The sequence below is a fragment of the Schistocerca americana genome, chromosome 11 (assembly GCF_021461395.2).
Source record: "Schistocerca americana isolate TAMUIC-IGC-003095 chromosome 11, iqSchAmer2.1, whole genome shotgun sequence".
Taxonomy (NCBI): Eukaryota; Metazoa; Arthropoda; class Insecta; order Orthoptera; family Acrididae; genus Schistocerca; species Schistocerca americana.
The window spans coordinates 20,456,050-20,471,753 of record NC_060129.1 but is presented as its reverse complement, the minus strand read 5'-3'; the positions used below and the strand labels follow the sequence as shown (position 1 = coordinate 20,471,753).

At 40.0% G+C, this 15,704-nt stretch overlaps 1 protein-coding gene across 6 annotated transcripts in view; it reads right to left on the bottom strand.

Moving 5' to 3' along the window:
* LOC124554204 (zinc finger protein 729-like) overlaps window positions 1–8,411 on the bottom strand; it is a 98,861-nt gene extending 90,450 nt beyond the window's left edge. The window contains exons 1-3 of one of the 6 annotated variants that reach the window (XR_006968291.1): window positions 8,199–8,411; window positions 7,095–7,173; window positions 6,491–6,579 (exon numbers count right to left, since the gene is read on the bottom strand). Coding sequence is in view for 5 of the 6 variants with exons in the window: in XM_047128269.1 (XP_046984225.1) it covers window positions 6,491–6,562 (72 nt within the window). In the remaining variant the exon portion in view is untranslated. Of the gene's footprint in view, window positions 1–6,490; window positions 6,580–7,094; window positions 7,174–7,719; window positions 7,870–8,139 lie in introns of those variants that run through there. The other 5 variants (XM_047128269.1, XM_047128270.1, XM_047128268.1 and 2 more) reach the window with 5 other exon arrangements.
* Window positions 8,412–15,704: the final 7,293 nt, after the last annotated feature.

The following is a 15,704-nucleotide window of genomic DNA, read 5'->3' as shown; positions in this document are numbered from 1 at the left end:
AACAAAGTCAAACATTCTACAGTGATGACACCAACAACCTGGTGTCTCATTGGGAGAAAGGTGTTCAGTGCCATGGTGACTACGTTTGAAATAAATATTTAAACACTAAGAATAAAGATGTAAAATGTTAATCAAGTTTGTTTTAATTAAAATGCTTTGATAATTTTCAAATAAAAATTGTGTACCATTACTTTCCAGCATGTGCTCATGCCAAAATATACACCACTTAGAAACTAAGCTTTATTAGTTTGGTAAAGAAGGTGGCTTTCAACTAATATAATCTCTACATGCATCTCTTAAGGTCATAGGGAAGTTCAGTCCCACTAACACAGCACACAATGTCAGAGGTAGAAGTTACATTCTGGGCACAATTTGGATTTTTTGGTAGACATTAGGCTGTGCTACTGGTCAATTTGTTACCACATCCTTTACTTGGCTTTCACATTTCTTGACTTTGTCAGCTCACAATCACACTGCCACCTTTCAACATAGGCTAGGCCTTGAGCTGGACTATGGAACAGTCTCTCGCCACAACATATATTTCAAGGAGGGAGGGGAGTGGGGGGGGGGGGGGGGGGGGTGTCTAGCACAACATTTTGACCTAATCTTTGAATAGTTCTCAGGTTCAGGTCCAAGGTCAATGACTCTTCAAATTGCTTTTGATTCACATGATGTGTGTTGTGCATACATATCATTCTGTATGTCAAACCATCATTACGTCAAGGGTGAAGGCAAAGGCTTTAAGTATGTTGGGTCTAACCACTCTTTTACTGTATTTAATAAAATGTATATTTACTTTCCTATCATTTCCTCACAGTGATGGTTTATGATTACTGTTGTGATACTGCTCGTCAAATGAATTGCAAGCTGATCACGTAGTTCATACGAACTATAATGAAGTACTCACATATATTCAAATGCAAATGCTGCATTAATGCTATCACAGTACTTCTGCAGTTGCACCCAAGACAGGCGTTGAAGCAGACTTATTCAGCACAGATAGTACACAAGTAGTTGTGATTGTGTCAGGAACCTCAATTCTGGTTGGCAGAATAAAAATACTAGTGGCACCAAGTGAATTTGTTTTCCTGCTAATAGCTGAATACCCTACAAATGGCTGCACTGCATCAGATTTCAAGTGACATGTATATGTAAGATTATTTACACCAGTAACTAACATTCTGGCAGTTTCACAAAAGTATGTGTAACAACGTGCAGCAAAGACAGAAAGTGGTTATGAACAAACCTGTTAATATTTAATGTGTAACACCATTGCTTCATGAAAACTACGCTGCCAACATACAAATTCATTCTGCAGATACGGGCTGTGTAACAATTTATGTTTCATATGGTATTTGTCAGAAATTTAACATTACTATTGGGTCATTCCATGTCAAGTTGGCCGAAATTTAGACAAGTTCCCCACTAGACCATCTCCAATTTTATGAAATTTTTACAGGAGATTATATATATATATATATATATATATATATATATATATATATATATATAAGATGACGTGACTTACCGAACGAAAGCGCTGGCAGGTCGATAGACACACAAACAAAAACAAACACACACACACATACACACAAAATTCAAGCTTTCGCAAAAAACTGTTGCCTCATCAGGAAAGAGGGAAGGAAAGGGAAAGACTAAAGGATGTGGGTTTTAAGTGAGAGGGTAAGGAGTCATTCCAATCCCGGGGGCGGAAAGACTTACCTTAGGGGGAAAAAAGGACAGGTATACACTCGCGCACACACACACACACACACACACACACACACACACACACACACATATACAGACACAAGCAGACATATTTAAGGTCTTTAAATATGTCTACTTGTGTCTGTATATGTGTGGATGGATGTGTGTGTGTGTGTGTGTGTGTGTGTGTGTGTGTGTGTGTGTGTGTGTGCGCGCGCGCGAGTGTATACCTGTCCTTTTTTCCCCCTAAGGTAAGTCTTTCCGCCCCCGGGATTGGAATGACTCCTTACCCTCTCACTTAAAACCCACATCCTTTAGTCTTTCCCTTTCCTTCCCTCTTTCCTGACGAGGCAACAGTTTTTTGCGAAAGCTTGAATTTTGTGTGTATGTTTGTGTGTCTATCGACCTGCCAGCGCTTTTGTTTGGTAAGTCTCATCATCTTTCTTTTAGATATATTTTTCCCACGTGGAATGTTTCCCTCTATTATATATATATACCTTACATGAAGCACTGCCAAATTACAGCTTCATAAATAGTATGGTGGGGCCACCAGCCACCTCTCCATAAAGGCTCGTTTTTGACATTGCGACTAAAATGAATAAATGATAAACTTTGTTTTACCACTGTTCAGGATCTAAGATACCTGTTGTGCTCAAACTTTGTGATCCTGTTCAACTTTTTGGGTACAATAGCTTCATTTTAGTACAAAAGGTCAAACTACGGTAAATTCATCATAGTGTGCTATCAAAGTGGTTCATAAATCTTGTCATATCAAATAAACTTACATTTATATTACATTAAAAAATACATGTACTCTTTATGGTTTCCAAGCCAAATATTTCAGTTCTTATTAATTCATTTGCTAAAATTTGTTATTAATAGAAATTACAGTTGATTCTAACAAGCTTTCTTGCTGATGGAGCTGGAATGACAGAAATAATGTGTTAGTTTGGAATCCAACAAGCATCCTGCCTAGCTGGCCAATAGAATGAATGTGCATGTCCATTGGGGTGCATGAAAATGAAACATTTTCTTCTTCTGAAACTTCAGACACAGTACCAATCAACCATTTCTGATCATATATACAGGCAATTTATGGGCCCAGTTGTAAGGCTTTAATATTTCTGAATGAAACGCTTGATGTTGGTGAACATTTGCCACAAAGAAGTTTGTATCATTGAATACTCTTCTAAGTTGCTCTTCATTTAATGGCACAAAATGGCGATTCTCTTGTTCCTGATACTGTGCAGCCATTTTTTAACCTTGCTTCCTGCTCAGTTTTTAATGTTTCAATTTGTTCCTAAAAAAAATGAATTGGATTCCTCTGTTATTCTCTGTATGGTATTTAAACAAGTCAGTTGGTGTCAAATCTGGTCCTCAGTTGGTCTTTGAAGGCTTGCTCTTGCTGCCAGGCACTTTAAAGTTCCTCCAATCCCATCACATGGAGATTTTCCATGGCTTGTAGCAGAAAAGTTCCATTCAGCTGAGATTCCAGTCATTTTGATGGTGGCAGAGATTCAGAGAATTTTTGAAGTTTTTGCACTGCACTGCTCACCCATCACTGAAGTAGTAAATGTGTGTCATTTTTCCAAGGAGACACTTTAGATCGTCTATTAATTTTACTATAAAAGCATTTACAGCAATTGCATCATGTTTCAGGCTGTCGCTTATTATACAGTAGCTGATGCTGCTGATGTCCAAGTTATTTCTGAAGTACACAACAAATGGGTGTAAAGTTGCTTGGCTGTTGTTCCAGTGAAAGCCGTTAACTGCATCCTGCACAATGAAGGAATAATTTTCAGCAAAGTCCATTAATATGATCATTTCAGGTGGCTTACAGTTTTCTTTTATAATTTTAGGTGCTTGCTCTGGTGCTTTGCAACAGAATGAGTGGAAAGTTTGTAAATTTTTGAAATCAGATCTTCAATAAAATCCTCAGCAGTCATCTGCTTTGTTTCTAATGTATCTATCAGTGTGCACCCACTGTTTGAACTCAATGGTATCATTTGGATCACTGTCTTATAAACTACTTTCTAAAAACTTTCAAGTAGTTCTTTTCCCGGACAGATTTCAGCGATGAAGCATGCAGTCTGGATTCCAAATTACACACTGTTTTAGCAATCAGAATCTTATAATCTTCTTTAATTGGAGTGCTTGCAAGCATCAGTTTCACAGTTTGGTGTAAAGTGCAGACAGAAACTGAGTGGGTTCTGCAGCACCCACAGCGATGCACCATTTTGGCCTCAATTCACAAAATTTGACAAATCCAATTTCAGGCCCATGCCGAAGTTGATATGCAGCAAACATGTCTTTCAAATTATTCAGGAGAAGGTATTTTTGCATCAAAACTATCTTTCTTTCTATTCTAATTGATACAGTCTTTTTACCTGGACAAATTCGACTAATTCTTCATTCTGAAAAAATGTTACCACTCTTTCTTTTACAGCATCTGGAATCTTCTTGCCACACTTGTTCTTTGGAAGAGTTAGTATACCATTTTCTGCCTGTAACTTCCTAGCTGCTTTTACCATCCTCTCTGAAACACCAAATTCTTGCATTGCCTCTTTTATAGTACAGCTTTGTGGTACTAATGTCAGTATCTGCTATTTTTCAGGCTGCCTTGACAATTGCAACTTCTCTTTCAATTCCTTAATCAGCTGCTTATGATCTTCACAATCTGGACATGTCTTGCTTGTACTAGATGTTTGAAGATCTTTTGGGGGGAATCCTCCAGCAGCAGCAATGTTATTCACAATTGCCTGTTGAGCTACGCTTATTTTTTGTTTTGTGTAACCTTTCACATCCCTTTTGGATATTCTCTGAAATTTTGGTGGGGAGACCCCAAAAGCAGTTAGAATTGAATCAATTGATACCTCTGAATATGCTTCATCTTCAGACTGGTTTGAAGTTGACTGTGATTTTTCTGCTTTCTTTGCTAAAAATTGTTTCTGCAAGCTGGACATATCTTCCGACCAGGTTTCACATTGCTCTTAGTCACTGCTTGCAATTGTTTTGCTGTTTCCACATTGACAATCTGTAAACCCTTATTAACAGAATGGTTCTTTCCACCAAAAGGGTTACAACAATATCATGGTAGAAAGTCATATTTTTCCACAAGTATTGCTTTGTGATGAAAGCATATTTATGCATTTTCAGTAAGACATACCTCACTTCTTTGGTTTATTAATTCCTATCACTACTTAAAAATCTTTGATTGGAATGGAGTCTCACTGATTGTGTATATTTTCAGCTGATATGCATAATTATCTGCAGGACCAATGACACACCGTACTGAAACCTCATTGATATCCATTACACTACAATTAAATTTATGCTTCTAATTGCTGTTTGTTTCACTATTAGATAAAGTAAAAGTGGTGTATATTTCCAACTGAAAAATATTAAACAATCATATGTAATGGGAACTTCCTTGAGAATACAACAGAAAAATTAAACAACCTGAAACACTTCTAAAAAGTCACCCCATACCTTGAAATAATTTTTACTTACCGATAAACGATGTTTATTCAGTGATGGCAACACACTTTACATCATTTAAAAAGGCACACACAACATCTGAACACTCTTCGCTACATAACAATGTGGTTCAGACTGATTGTTGAAGCATGTTATTAAACTCAACTGTTGACACTAAACTGGTCTGTCTCTAAAATAAAAACTTTTCTGATCAGACAAGGTGAGCTCAGATAACTCAGTTATTATTTGAGCAATCTGGATGCCACTGGCAGTGCTTTATGACATGCTGACAGGCTGCAGATAACTAAAGTACCAGCTTCAGAAAGTTATTCTTTCAGTAGATACAAGGCAATGAAGTACAGTCAAAATTTGGCTTGAAAAGATTTATGAGCCACATTGATAGCACACTATGATGAATTTACTATAGTTTGACCTTTTCTTTTACAGCTACGAAATTGTACCCAAAAAGTTGAACAGAATCACAAAGTTCCAGAACGACAGGTCTCTCAGATCCTGAACAATGGTAAAACAAAGTTGATAATTTATTCTAGTCAATCGCAATGTCAAAAATTGAGCCTTTATGAAAAGGTGGCTAGTAGCCCCACCATACTATTTATGAAGCTTTAATTTGGTAGTGTTTCACGTAAGGTCTATGTACAACCTCTAAAAATTTCATGGAAATTGGAGATGGTCGAGTGAGGATCCTTAGGCCACTTGACATGGAATGACTCTGCTGACAGTTCTTCTTACACTTTGTTCACATATTCAAGGTCAACACCTAATGTTAATAGCACTACAAAATTTACTTCTCGGATTAGTGACGTGAAAATGTCACTTCAACATCACCCATAAATTACATTTCTTATTCAATACCACGATACACTGCAATAATGCATTAACTGCAGCCATACCATTTATAAATTTAATGGCACTGCTAAGACTCACTATGGTCATAGTCATTCTTAAGTTGCACATTAAGGTTGTCATTTAAAAGAAGCGTATCAGAGCAGCATATACCCACTTTATGGCAACCACGTTATCAGTATAATTGAATTGTGCATTAAAAAGTTTTCGTTGTTTACTGAACATTAAATTGAAACTCTTGCTGAATTCTATGTGAGGTTTAATAACAGGCTTATTTCAATGCACTGTGCAAAATGTCATTTAAGAGTGAAAGTTCATCAGTTGTTTAGTAAACAGAATTACCCATGTTTCCAGCAGTATGACATTAATTTTACGTATTCACACACCATACTGTACACATTAATGAAACACTGTTAAGAAATACAAGTAAGCCACTTACCATGAAGTATAACTCTGTTTTCACTTCGGCCGTTCCCTCTTTTTTTATCCACATAGCTGGCTCCTGGTCCATTGCTTTAGTACTACAGTCTGAAAAAAAAAAGCAATCAGATAAGAACAGTGGTACTCAGTTTCCGTTGTTACCATGAGGTATAGCTCAAAGGCAGTATTTTCACTCATCTAATGGGTGCAGCAAATGGGTGATTACACAGGAAACAGAATCAGAAAGGATGAGGAAAAGTAGGTTCAGTGATACAAACTCATTTACATTTCTCAGGTCATGAAGAGTGAGAACACTCATAAAGTAACATGCACTGGAAACTGAGTATATATAGATGCAACTGCTCGTTTTTAACACTGGCTCATGGATACTTTTCTATTGTGACAATTATGGAAGATGTGTATTTTTTGTGCATGCACTAACTTCAGCATTACAAACAATCAAAGTGGGCAAGAGATTGCAGCGAAATTTCTGAATAACATCAAATATTTCATTCTACACTTTGTTCATTGCGTTAATTTCAGTCTGATAGGGACATGATGAGAATCTAGAAGTACAGATTGTTTGTTTATCAGTTAATATGCATTTTCAACATAGGTATTACCTTGAAACTTCCTTCATCTGTATTCATTCATGGATGTGTATTCAGTTTATAGTAAGCATCATCATTTTGGAATCTCTACCTGCAATTAAAGAAAACCATATACATGTACCATAGATTGCTCACCGCAGTGCGAAAGTTCTCATTCTTCATTACCATCAAGATTAAACAGTGGTTCGTTTTTTCTTAAAAAACTGATTTAATAAAACGACTTCCTACTAACTCTAACTATGATGAATGATCTATTAAGTTCTGATGGCATGTAATGCTTTATGTTAGACGAATTACAGTTAATTTGTATTTTGTATTTCGCCAGCTCCTAAATTACAGTATTCTTATACAGAACTCCATTAAAACCCACACACTACAACAAACTGGTATTTACACATGATTAGATGAATACTAACGACATGAGTAATCAAAGCACAGGGAAAACTAGCAAAATGCAACAGAATTACAGCATTTCCTTTCATGTGAACATACTCAAAGCATGAAATGATGTAACTGTGGGAACTTGTAAACATGCTTACGTTAGCTCTAAAATCTGGAGCCGCTATATGTCTACATCACAGCAAATTAACATCACAATCATTATTATATCTAGGTAAGTCAACATAACCGTACTAACATAGCAAATGTGTTGAATTTCACTGTCCGCCTTTTCTCATCAGTCACGAAGTACATGGCGGAGATCATTGCATGGGCAAACTGCTCCTGACAACACATCACAATCTAAGCCATTTCTTTTACTAAGATACACGTAGCGATTTTACCGGACAGGCCAAAAACAAGCTCTAATAACTCTGGTATTTAGTTGTTATGAACATAACCTGAAAATTTATAACACTCTTACACCTTCACCAAACACACTATAGGTGATGTGATCATAAATACAGAATAAAATCTCATCCTTATGTACCCATTAAAAATTAAAACACAACAGCCTCAAACATAGCTACCACAGCGTCATCACAAGATATTCGCGAACTATTACACTCGTCAAACTCAACTGTTATTGTGATAAAAATGAAGTAGCGCACTAACTTACTTACGAAACAGTTTTCTTCACTTACTCTTGCTTGCAGTTTATAAACGCTTAAAATTTACCTGGAGAATGTCACACAGAAAATTCCGCTAAACTATGACGTTGCACCTGCCTACACACACACACACTGAAAGAATCAAAGAAACCACCTAAACCAAAGATCTTATAGCAAGACAAAGCACTCTGCCGTGGGCTGTGAGATAACCAGTACGGAAAAACCGGAAAGATAAAACGCGAAAATTAAATTAGACAGGATACTTCGACCATAGATACTAGTAGACTGGCCATGCTGTGCAAAAGCTATAAAGTGCGTCTCGCAGGCCCCGAGGAATCGCTTCATGACGTCATCAACAAGGCTGAAAGCTTGACAGCGCTGCCTGGTGACTAGACCTGTAAACAACTCTGTTGACGTAAGTGACGTCACACGTTGGCTACAATGTTTATACAGACTTGCCTTCAGCTGTTGTTTTGGAATGTCAAATCAATCCAGATTGTTTGAATGAAGCTTCCATTAACAGAATAAAATGTAGAAAGAAGGTTTAAATGCGAATAATCTGTATTATGGTGACATGATAAATCCGCAGTGTAGTCAAGGTTACACATTAGAGCCGTACGTGATTGATTGAAACCAACTCATTACAAATTATTGGTCGAAAGGCAGAGTGATTTATAGCATAACACATATTACGCATTGCGAACAATGTGTCTAAATGTTTTTAACGCATTAAGTGCTGCTTACTAATGTAGGCTAACTACCACTGAGACGTTTGCAGCTCGAATTTGTCTTTGAACCCATACCAGCAGTAGCAAATGCGGAAAAACGAATCAAATATGGTAAAGGATGCGTAGTGGAACGCCCATTGCATTTTTCCAGTTTGTGTACGATATCTGTACGTAATATGCATCAAAACACGTCGGATGCTTGTTCATTTTCTAATATATGTTTTTTGGGGATGACCTAGTAGTTTTATTTTTTTGTATTATGAGAAATGCGTTAAATGTGGGAAAGTGCATTTAAATATGCCACAAACAAATATTAGGCAAAGACACACGTCTGTCTGTTACCACAACCTTTATTTCTCATTCGCTGTGTTCCACAACTGTCAACGAAATTATCGCTTTTCAACCTAATGTAGACCTCAGACTATGCTACAAATAAAGTTATTACTCCAGTCAAGGTTTCTAGGGAAAAGTGGGCGAAATCCAGTATAGTGCTCTTGCCCAGATATGTGCTCTTGCCCTGTGTGCGTTACCGATATGCTTAAATTTTGGTCGTTGTTTTTCTGTAAATAAACAGCTATATGCCAATCACATCTTCTTGTATGTAGTTTCTCAAAAATCCAGTTTATGTGATCTTAAAATAAAAAGAGCTCAGTGAGGGAATATTAATAGATCGAAGCAATACTGACATCTCCAAATTGTAAGACTGCTATAGATGGAAGTCACTGATTGTCAGAGTGTGTCAGTGGGACAAAACATTTGAAGCTTTAGGTTAGTTCAACTATTACTTCTTAATGTAGTAGGCAGTCACAATTTTCTTCCATATTTTTATGTATATACATACTACACAAGCAACCAAATGGTACCGTTCCACTCGAAAATAGAGAGAGGGAAGAAAGACTGTCTATCATCCGAGCCCTGATTTCTCATGCCTTCTAAATTTTCTCAATAGTGTTATACAAAATAATACTCGCACATAGTTTGAAACTACTGGTAACCTATCTACCATCCAGCCTCTGAGTTGCTTCAGTGTGTTGCTTAAATCGGACATGGATCTCAAACTTTGGAGCAGTACTCATGAATGTGTCACGTAAGTGTTCGATACGGGTGGTCTAAGTGATCTTCCCCTCATTTCCAGTCACAAAACATATTCATCTTCCCAAAGGAAGGAAGTAATGACCCTGAAAGCTAGAAATGGTTTTTTTATTCAAGTGCTGTTTCTCTCATACTTTGTACCAAGCATTTCAGAATTTTACAATGAGTACTGGCAGCCCTACATATAACGGTAACATTAAAACCCTGTTAATTTGAACCTTAGTGTTAACTATCATATGCATCCTTGAGTAAGAACATTACGTTTAATTATAATTATAGAAGGAGAGGCTAATAAAATAATTTTTTTACTCTGTATTTTATTAATATCTTAAGATTTTCAGTTTGCTGCCTGATGTCTTGCAGCAACCTCTTAAAGACTTTCAATCAGAATGTGAAATTCCATTTCCTTCCAGTATTTTGCAAGTTCATTTCACTGAACAGAGTAAAATTACCCCTATTATGGACAACAAATACTATTAGGGAGTAAATATGTTGACATGTAAGTGAAAGACTCCGAAGGCCCTGAAGAGACTTCTGTAAGAAGCTGCACTATCGATTTTACACAATAATTTTACTGACATGGATCAAAAGTTCTATTAACTTGCCATATTAGATTCGAATAATATCGCAAGCTTTTCATAACAGCCTCCATCACCGTCACCAGTAATGGTACTGGTATGTAATGGTATGGTGTACTGTAGCAGCACATTAAAAGTGTTTCAATTGAATTGATTCTGCATTATCTCTCTTCCCCATGTCCTTGACATTAATGCTACCAAGTTATGTTCTTGTACGGTAATTAGTTTCCATGTTATTTTACTTATTTATCGTGTCAGAAGCAAACTAAAAAAAAAAAAAAAAATATTAGATACATTACTACATACATACATACATACATTATGGTTTATAAATTAAACTAGTCAAGAATGAAATAAATATTAGACACAGATTGTGTTGTCAAACGTAAGGTAATTTTAATCTATACAGTGGATGCCCAAAAATTTGCAACATCCAGTGCACTTTGTGTAGCGTTTACGAGGTCCTCCATGGTGCACACAGTTGGAGGTAATGTGCATTGTAGTAGATGTGTTGATGTCTGCATGGCAGCTCCGCAGTCACGCTGGAGAGAGTCCACCTGGAAGCCCCACCCCTCCAGATTACTCTTGGATCTTGTGACAGAAGAACGCAGGCGGTTGAGTGATTTCCAAGTGGACCATTTCTCTGTGTGGCCTGGGGGAAATACTTCTTGCGGGATCAGCCACTTCTCCAGATGCTGGCATCTGACCTGCCATCTCTTCTCCCGGTGTTGATGTGGAGTGTCAGCGAGTGGTTCTGTACTGTGAAGGAAGCTCTTTCTAGACACAAGTCTTTGCTGTGCCAGTTGGTGCCCATGTAGTGGATGGGCTTCGGATGTTAATGCCTTCTTCATTTCACTCCGTGCTGCTGTATCTCTTCGGATGTCCGGGGGGGCTATGCCGGATAAGGTGTGGCTCTTAGACAACCAGTAGTGATACGACATGTCTCATTCAGAGCAACATCAACTTTCTTTGTATGTGTAGATCTGCACCATACTGGGCAAGCGTACTCAGCTGCAGAGTAGCAGACGGCTAATGCGGATGTGCGCACTGTGTCTGGCTGTGCTCCCTATGTTGTTCCAGTCAGCTTCCTAACCACATTGTTCCTGGCAGCCACTTTTTGCTTTGTTTTTAAGCAGTGTTCCTTATATGTAAGAGCACAGTCCAGAGTGACTCCGAGATATTTTGGAGTCTTGCAGTGTTCTAAAGAGGTTCCTTCCCAATCTATCTGCAAGGTTCTACTAGCCTGTCTGTTTCGGTGGTGGAAAGCACAGGTCTGGGTCTTAGAAGGATTTGGTTTCAATTGATTGTCCCTGTAATAGGTAGTTAATTCTTTCAGAGCATCAGTTAGCTTCCGCTCCACCCTCTCAAAGCTGTGACCTTGTGCTGTGATTGCTCGGTCATCTGCATATATGAAGCTTTGTGTTCCTTCTGGTAACAGCTGGTCATTAGTGTATATATTGAAGAGGGTGGGTGCCAGTGCACTGCCCTGTGGAAACCCATTTTTCTGCTGCCTCCATCTGCTTCTTTGTCCTTGATATTCCACAAAATATCTTCGGTTCTGCAGAAGATTTCTAATTAGACAGGTTAGTTTATAGTCCTCGGTGAGGTTGTATAGCTTCAACAACAAGAGTCTGTGGTTGACAGTGTCCTAGGCGGCTGAAAGATCTATAAACACCGCTCCTGTTATCTGCCACCTTTGGAAGCCGTCCTCTATATGCTGTGTCAAATTCAACACCTGTGCTGTACAGCTCTTTCCTTGTCTGAATCCTGCCTGTTGAGGGATCAGTAATGGTTCTATCATACCTGTAATTCTTTGGAGGATCAACCTTTCCAATACCTTATACAAGTGGCATAGGAGGGAGATTGGCTTATAGCTTTCGGGGTCATCCCGGTCTTTCCCTGGTTTATGTATAGCTATAATTTTTGCTTTCCGCCAAGATTTTGGTATCTTGCCACTCTTGACACAATTATTCATTAGCTCAAGTAGCCAGCACTTTGCGCCTGGACCAAAGTTCTTGATCTGTTCACTTCTTATGTCATCTACCCCTGCTGCTTTTCCGACTTTGCACTTATTTAGAGCTGAGTCGAGCTCATTCAAACTGAATGGTCGAGACAGAGTGTTTCCCTCTTGTTCGGGCTCCCTTTCCAGGGTTCATCTCCCGATTTTACTGGTATGATCAGGTTTACCATTTTTCAAAAGCTGGTATGCGATCTGGTCTGCCTTCACATTTGTATGCGTATTGGGTTGGGAGGGATCATTGTTAAGGTGTCGTAACAATCTCCAGGCCTTTTGACTACTTCTACTCATCTCACATTCTGTCATCAGTTTAATCCACTGTTCTCTCTTCACCTCAGAGATTGAGGAGAGAGTATTTTGCGCAGCCAGATAAGTCTCCTCGCTATAAGGGTTTTCTTCATATAGTCGATAGTATCCGTACAGCAGAGAAGCTGTTTCAGGTGTCACACCCTGCCGATACATTGTCCTACACCCTCTTGGAATTGATGCCCGGGAGCAATGTTTGACAGTTTGAACAAAGCTGTCATATTCTTCAGGAATAGGCCGCACAGACTTAATCTCCTTGTCCAGCATCTTAGCAAATTTTTTCCAATCAGCTCTCTTGAAATTGTATCTCCGTTTGAAATTCACCTCCTGTGGCCTTATTGCTGGAAGAACTTGACACAGTAGTGGCCTGTGTTGCGTCTTTGGTATGGGCGAGCACACTGATTTGGAGCAAAGCTGTGTGATGTCTTCACTCACAAAGAGGAGGTCAGGGTTAAATCCACGTTGCCACCTGCCACTGTTGAAGGAAGGGGGGTAGCTTGCTGTCATGTATAAGAGACAACTGGCAGGATTCAGCCCAGGAGAGGACTGCCTCCCCATTTTCGTCATCTTCAGAGTATCCCCACAAATGACTATGGCTGTTAAAGTCACCGAATACTACAGACGTCTTGCTGTTATGGAAGTTCCTGGGTGGTGTGAAGGAAAATGCAGCCGAAGGGGGCTTATACACAGAGGTAGCCACGCAGTTACTCAGCTCCACTGAAATGACTTCGATGTTATTTTCTACGGTGCAGTGAGCACTGATTATCTAAAGCCCTGGTCTTAACAAATATAGCACTTCCATACCGAGAGTGCGGTGTTTCTGCAGCTAGTTTCATGCCCGGTATTTTTGGTCGTCTCTGTCGCTCATCTCTATGCGTCTCTTGTATACACAGGACGTTGCATTTTTTGTCATGGCATAGGTTGGATAACAGATGTTCTTTGGCTGATGATATGCCTTCAATATTTATAGATATGATAGTTAAAGGTGGCTCTAATAAGGACCATTTATTTCCATGTTATAACATGTTAAATATAGAAAGTTTAACTGTAACCAAGCAGCAGTTTTCTTTGCTGACAATATCAGTTCCAGTGCACAACTGAATTTAAAAATCTGTCTTGTGGGGTATGTATCATCAAGGGCGAACCATTCGAAGCGCCGAGCTAGCGGAACAGTACCGACCGCAAGGTCCAAATGAGATAAATTTGTCGTGGAGGCAGATAAAAATGTAGGGACCCCAGTGTTGAGGCAAACTAGACCCGCTTGGTGGAAGACGTCTAGCAATAGTGAGCCACGTGGACAAGGATGTGGAGATCCCCAAAGCGGGTGGTGGGCATTGAAGTCCCCAACCAGCAAATAGGGGGGTGGAAGCTGACCAAGAAGATGAAGGAGATCAGCTCGTGCCATTGGTGTGGACGATGGAATGTATACAGTACAAAGAGAGAACGTGTATCCGGAAAGGGAAAGACGGACGGCGACAGCTTGGAAGGAAGTGTTTAAATGGATTGGGTAATAATGGAGAGTTTCATGGAGAAGAATCATGAGTCCTCCATGTGCTGGAGTGCCTTCAACAGAGGGGAGATCATATCGGACGGACTGAAAATGAGGAAGAACAAAGCGGTCATGGGGACGCAGCTTTGTTTCCTGAAGACAGAAGATGACCGGCGAGTAGGATCGTAAGAGGATCGACAATTCATCCCGGTTGGCACGAATGCCGCGGATATTCCAGTGGATAATGGACATAGGGTGAACCGAAAATGGAAGAATGTGACCAAGGGTGCTGTCAACTCAACGACTGCTCAGAGCTTGCGACCGACAGCATGGAATGGCATTCAGCCGAAGGCAGAAGATCCTGATCCATAGGTTGGTCAGGAGCAGCTCCTGCCACCAGCGATCGGCCGGTTGACCGGCCACCAGCAGTGTGCCTCGGCGACACAGAAGACGGCCGAGGGCGATTTCTGCCAGGTGGTGCTGTAGATGGGACATGCCTTGGCGGAGAAGGAGAGGAACTGGCTTTCTTTGTAGCCTTCTTGGAAGTATGATGTTTAGATGAAGGAGGAACCGATGGTTGGGAAGTTGCGGTACGTAAAAACTCTTCACGAGTATGCTCTTTTTTCGAAGTCGTGGTGTCTGTCTTTTGGGCTCGAGATTTAGCAGAACCCGACGAAGGGTGAGCCATAGAGTGGGCAGGCAAAAGTGGTGAGGTTGAACGGGCGATCTTTGCGCTGGCCGATCTGACGACCGTGGCACTAAAAGTGGGGTCGCAAGTCTGCGTGGCAGCCTCCGTTATTGGCCGAGGAGAAGCAAGGACAGTGCTGTATTTTCCTGTCTGAGGCATGGTGGGCTGTCGACTGGCGAATAATTTTTGAGCAGCAAAGGTCAACACCTTTTCCTTCACTCTTATTTCCTGGGTGAGCTTTTCGTCCTTAAAAACGGGGCAATCTCGAGAGGAAGCAGCGTGGTCACCCATACAGTTGATGCAGCGAGGGGATGGAGGTGGACAAGCACCCTCATGGGCATCCTTGCCACACGTAACACATTTGGCCGGATTGGAACAGGACTGGCTGGTGTGATTGAACCGCTGACACCGATAGCAACGCGTAGGGTTTGGGACGTAAGGGCGAACGGAAATTATCTCATAGCCTGCTTTGATTTTCGATGGGAGTTGAACTTTGTCAAATGGCAAGAAGACAGTGTGGGTTGGAATGATGTTCGTGTCAACCCTTTTCATAACTCTATGAACAGCTGTTACGCCCTGGTCAGACAGGTAGTGCTGAATTTCTTCGTCAGACAATCCATCGAGGGAGCGTGTATAAACGACTCCACGCGAGGAATTTAAGGTACGGTGCGGTTC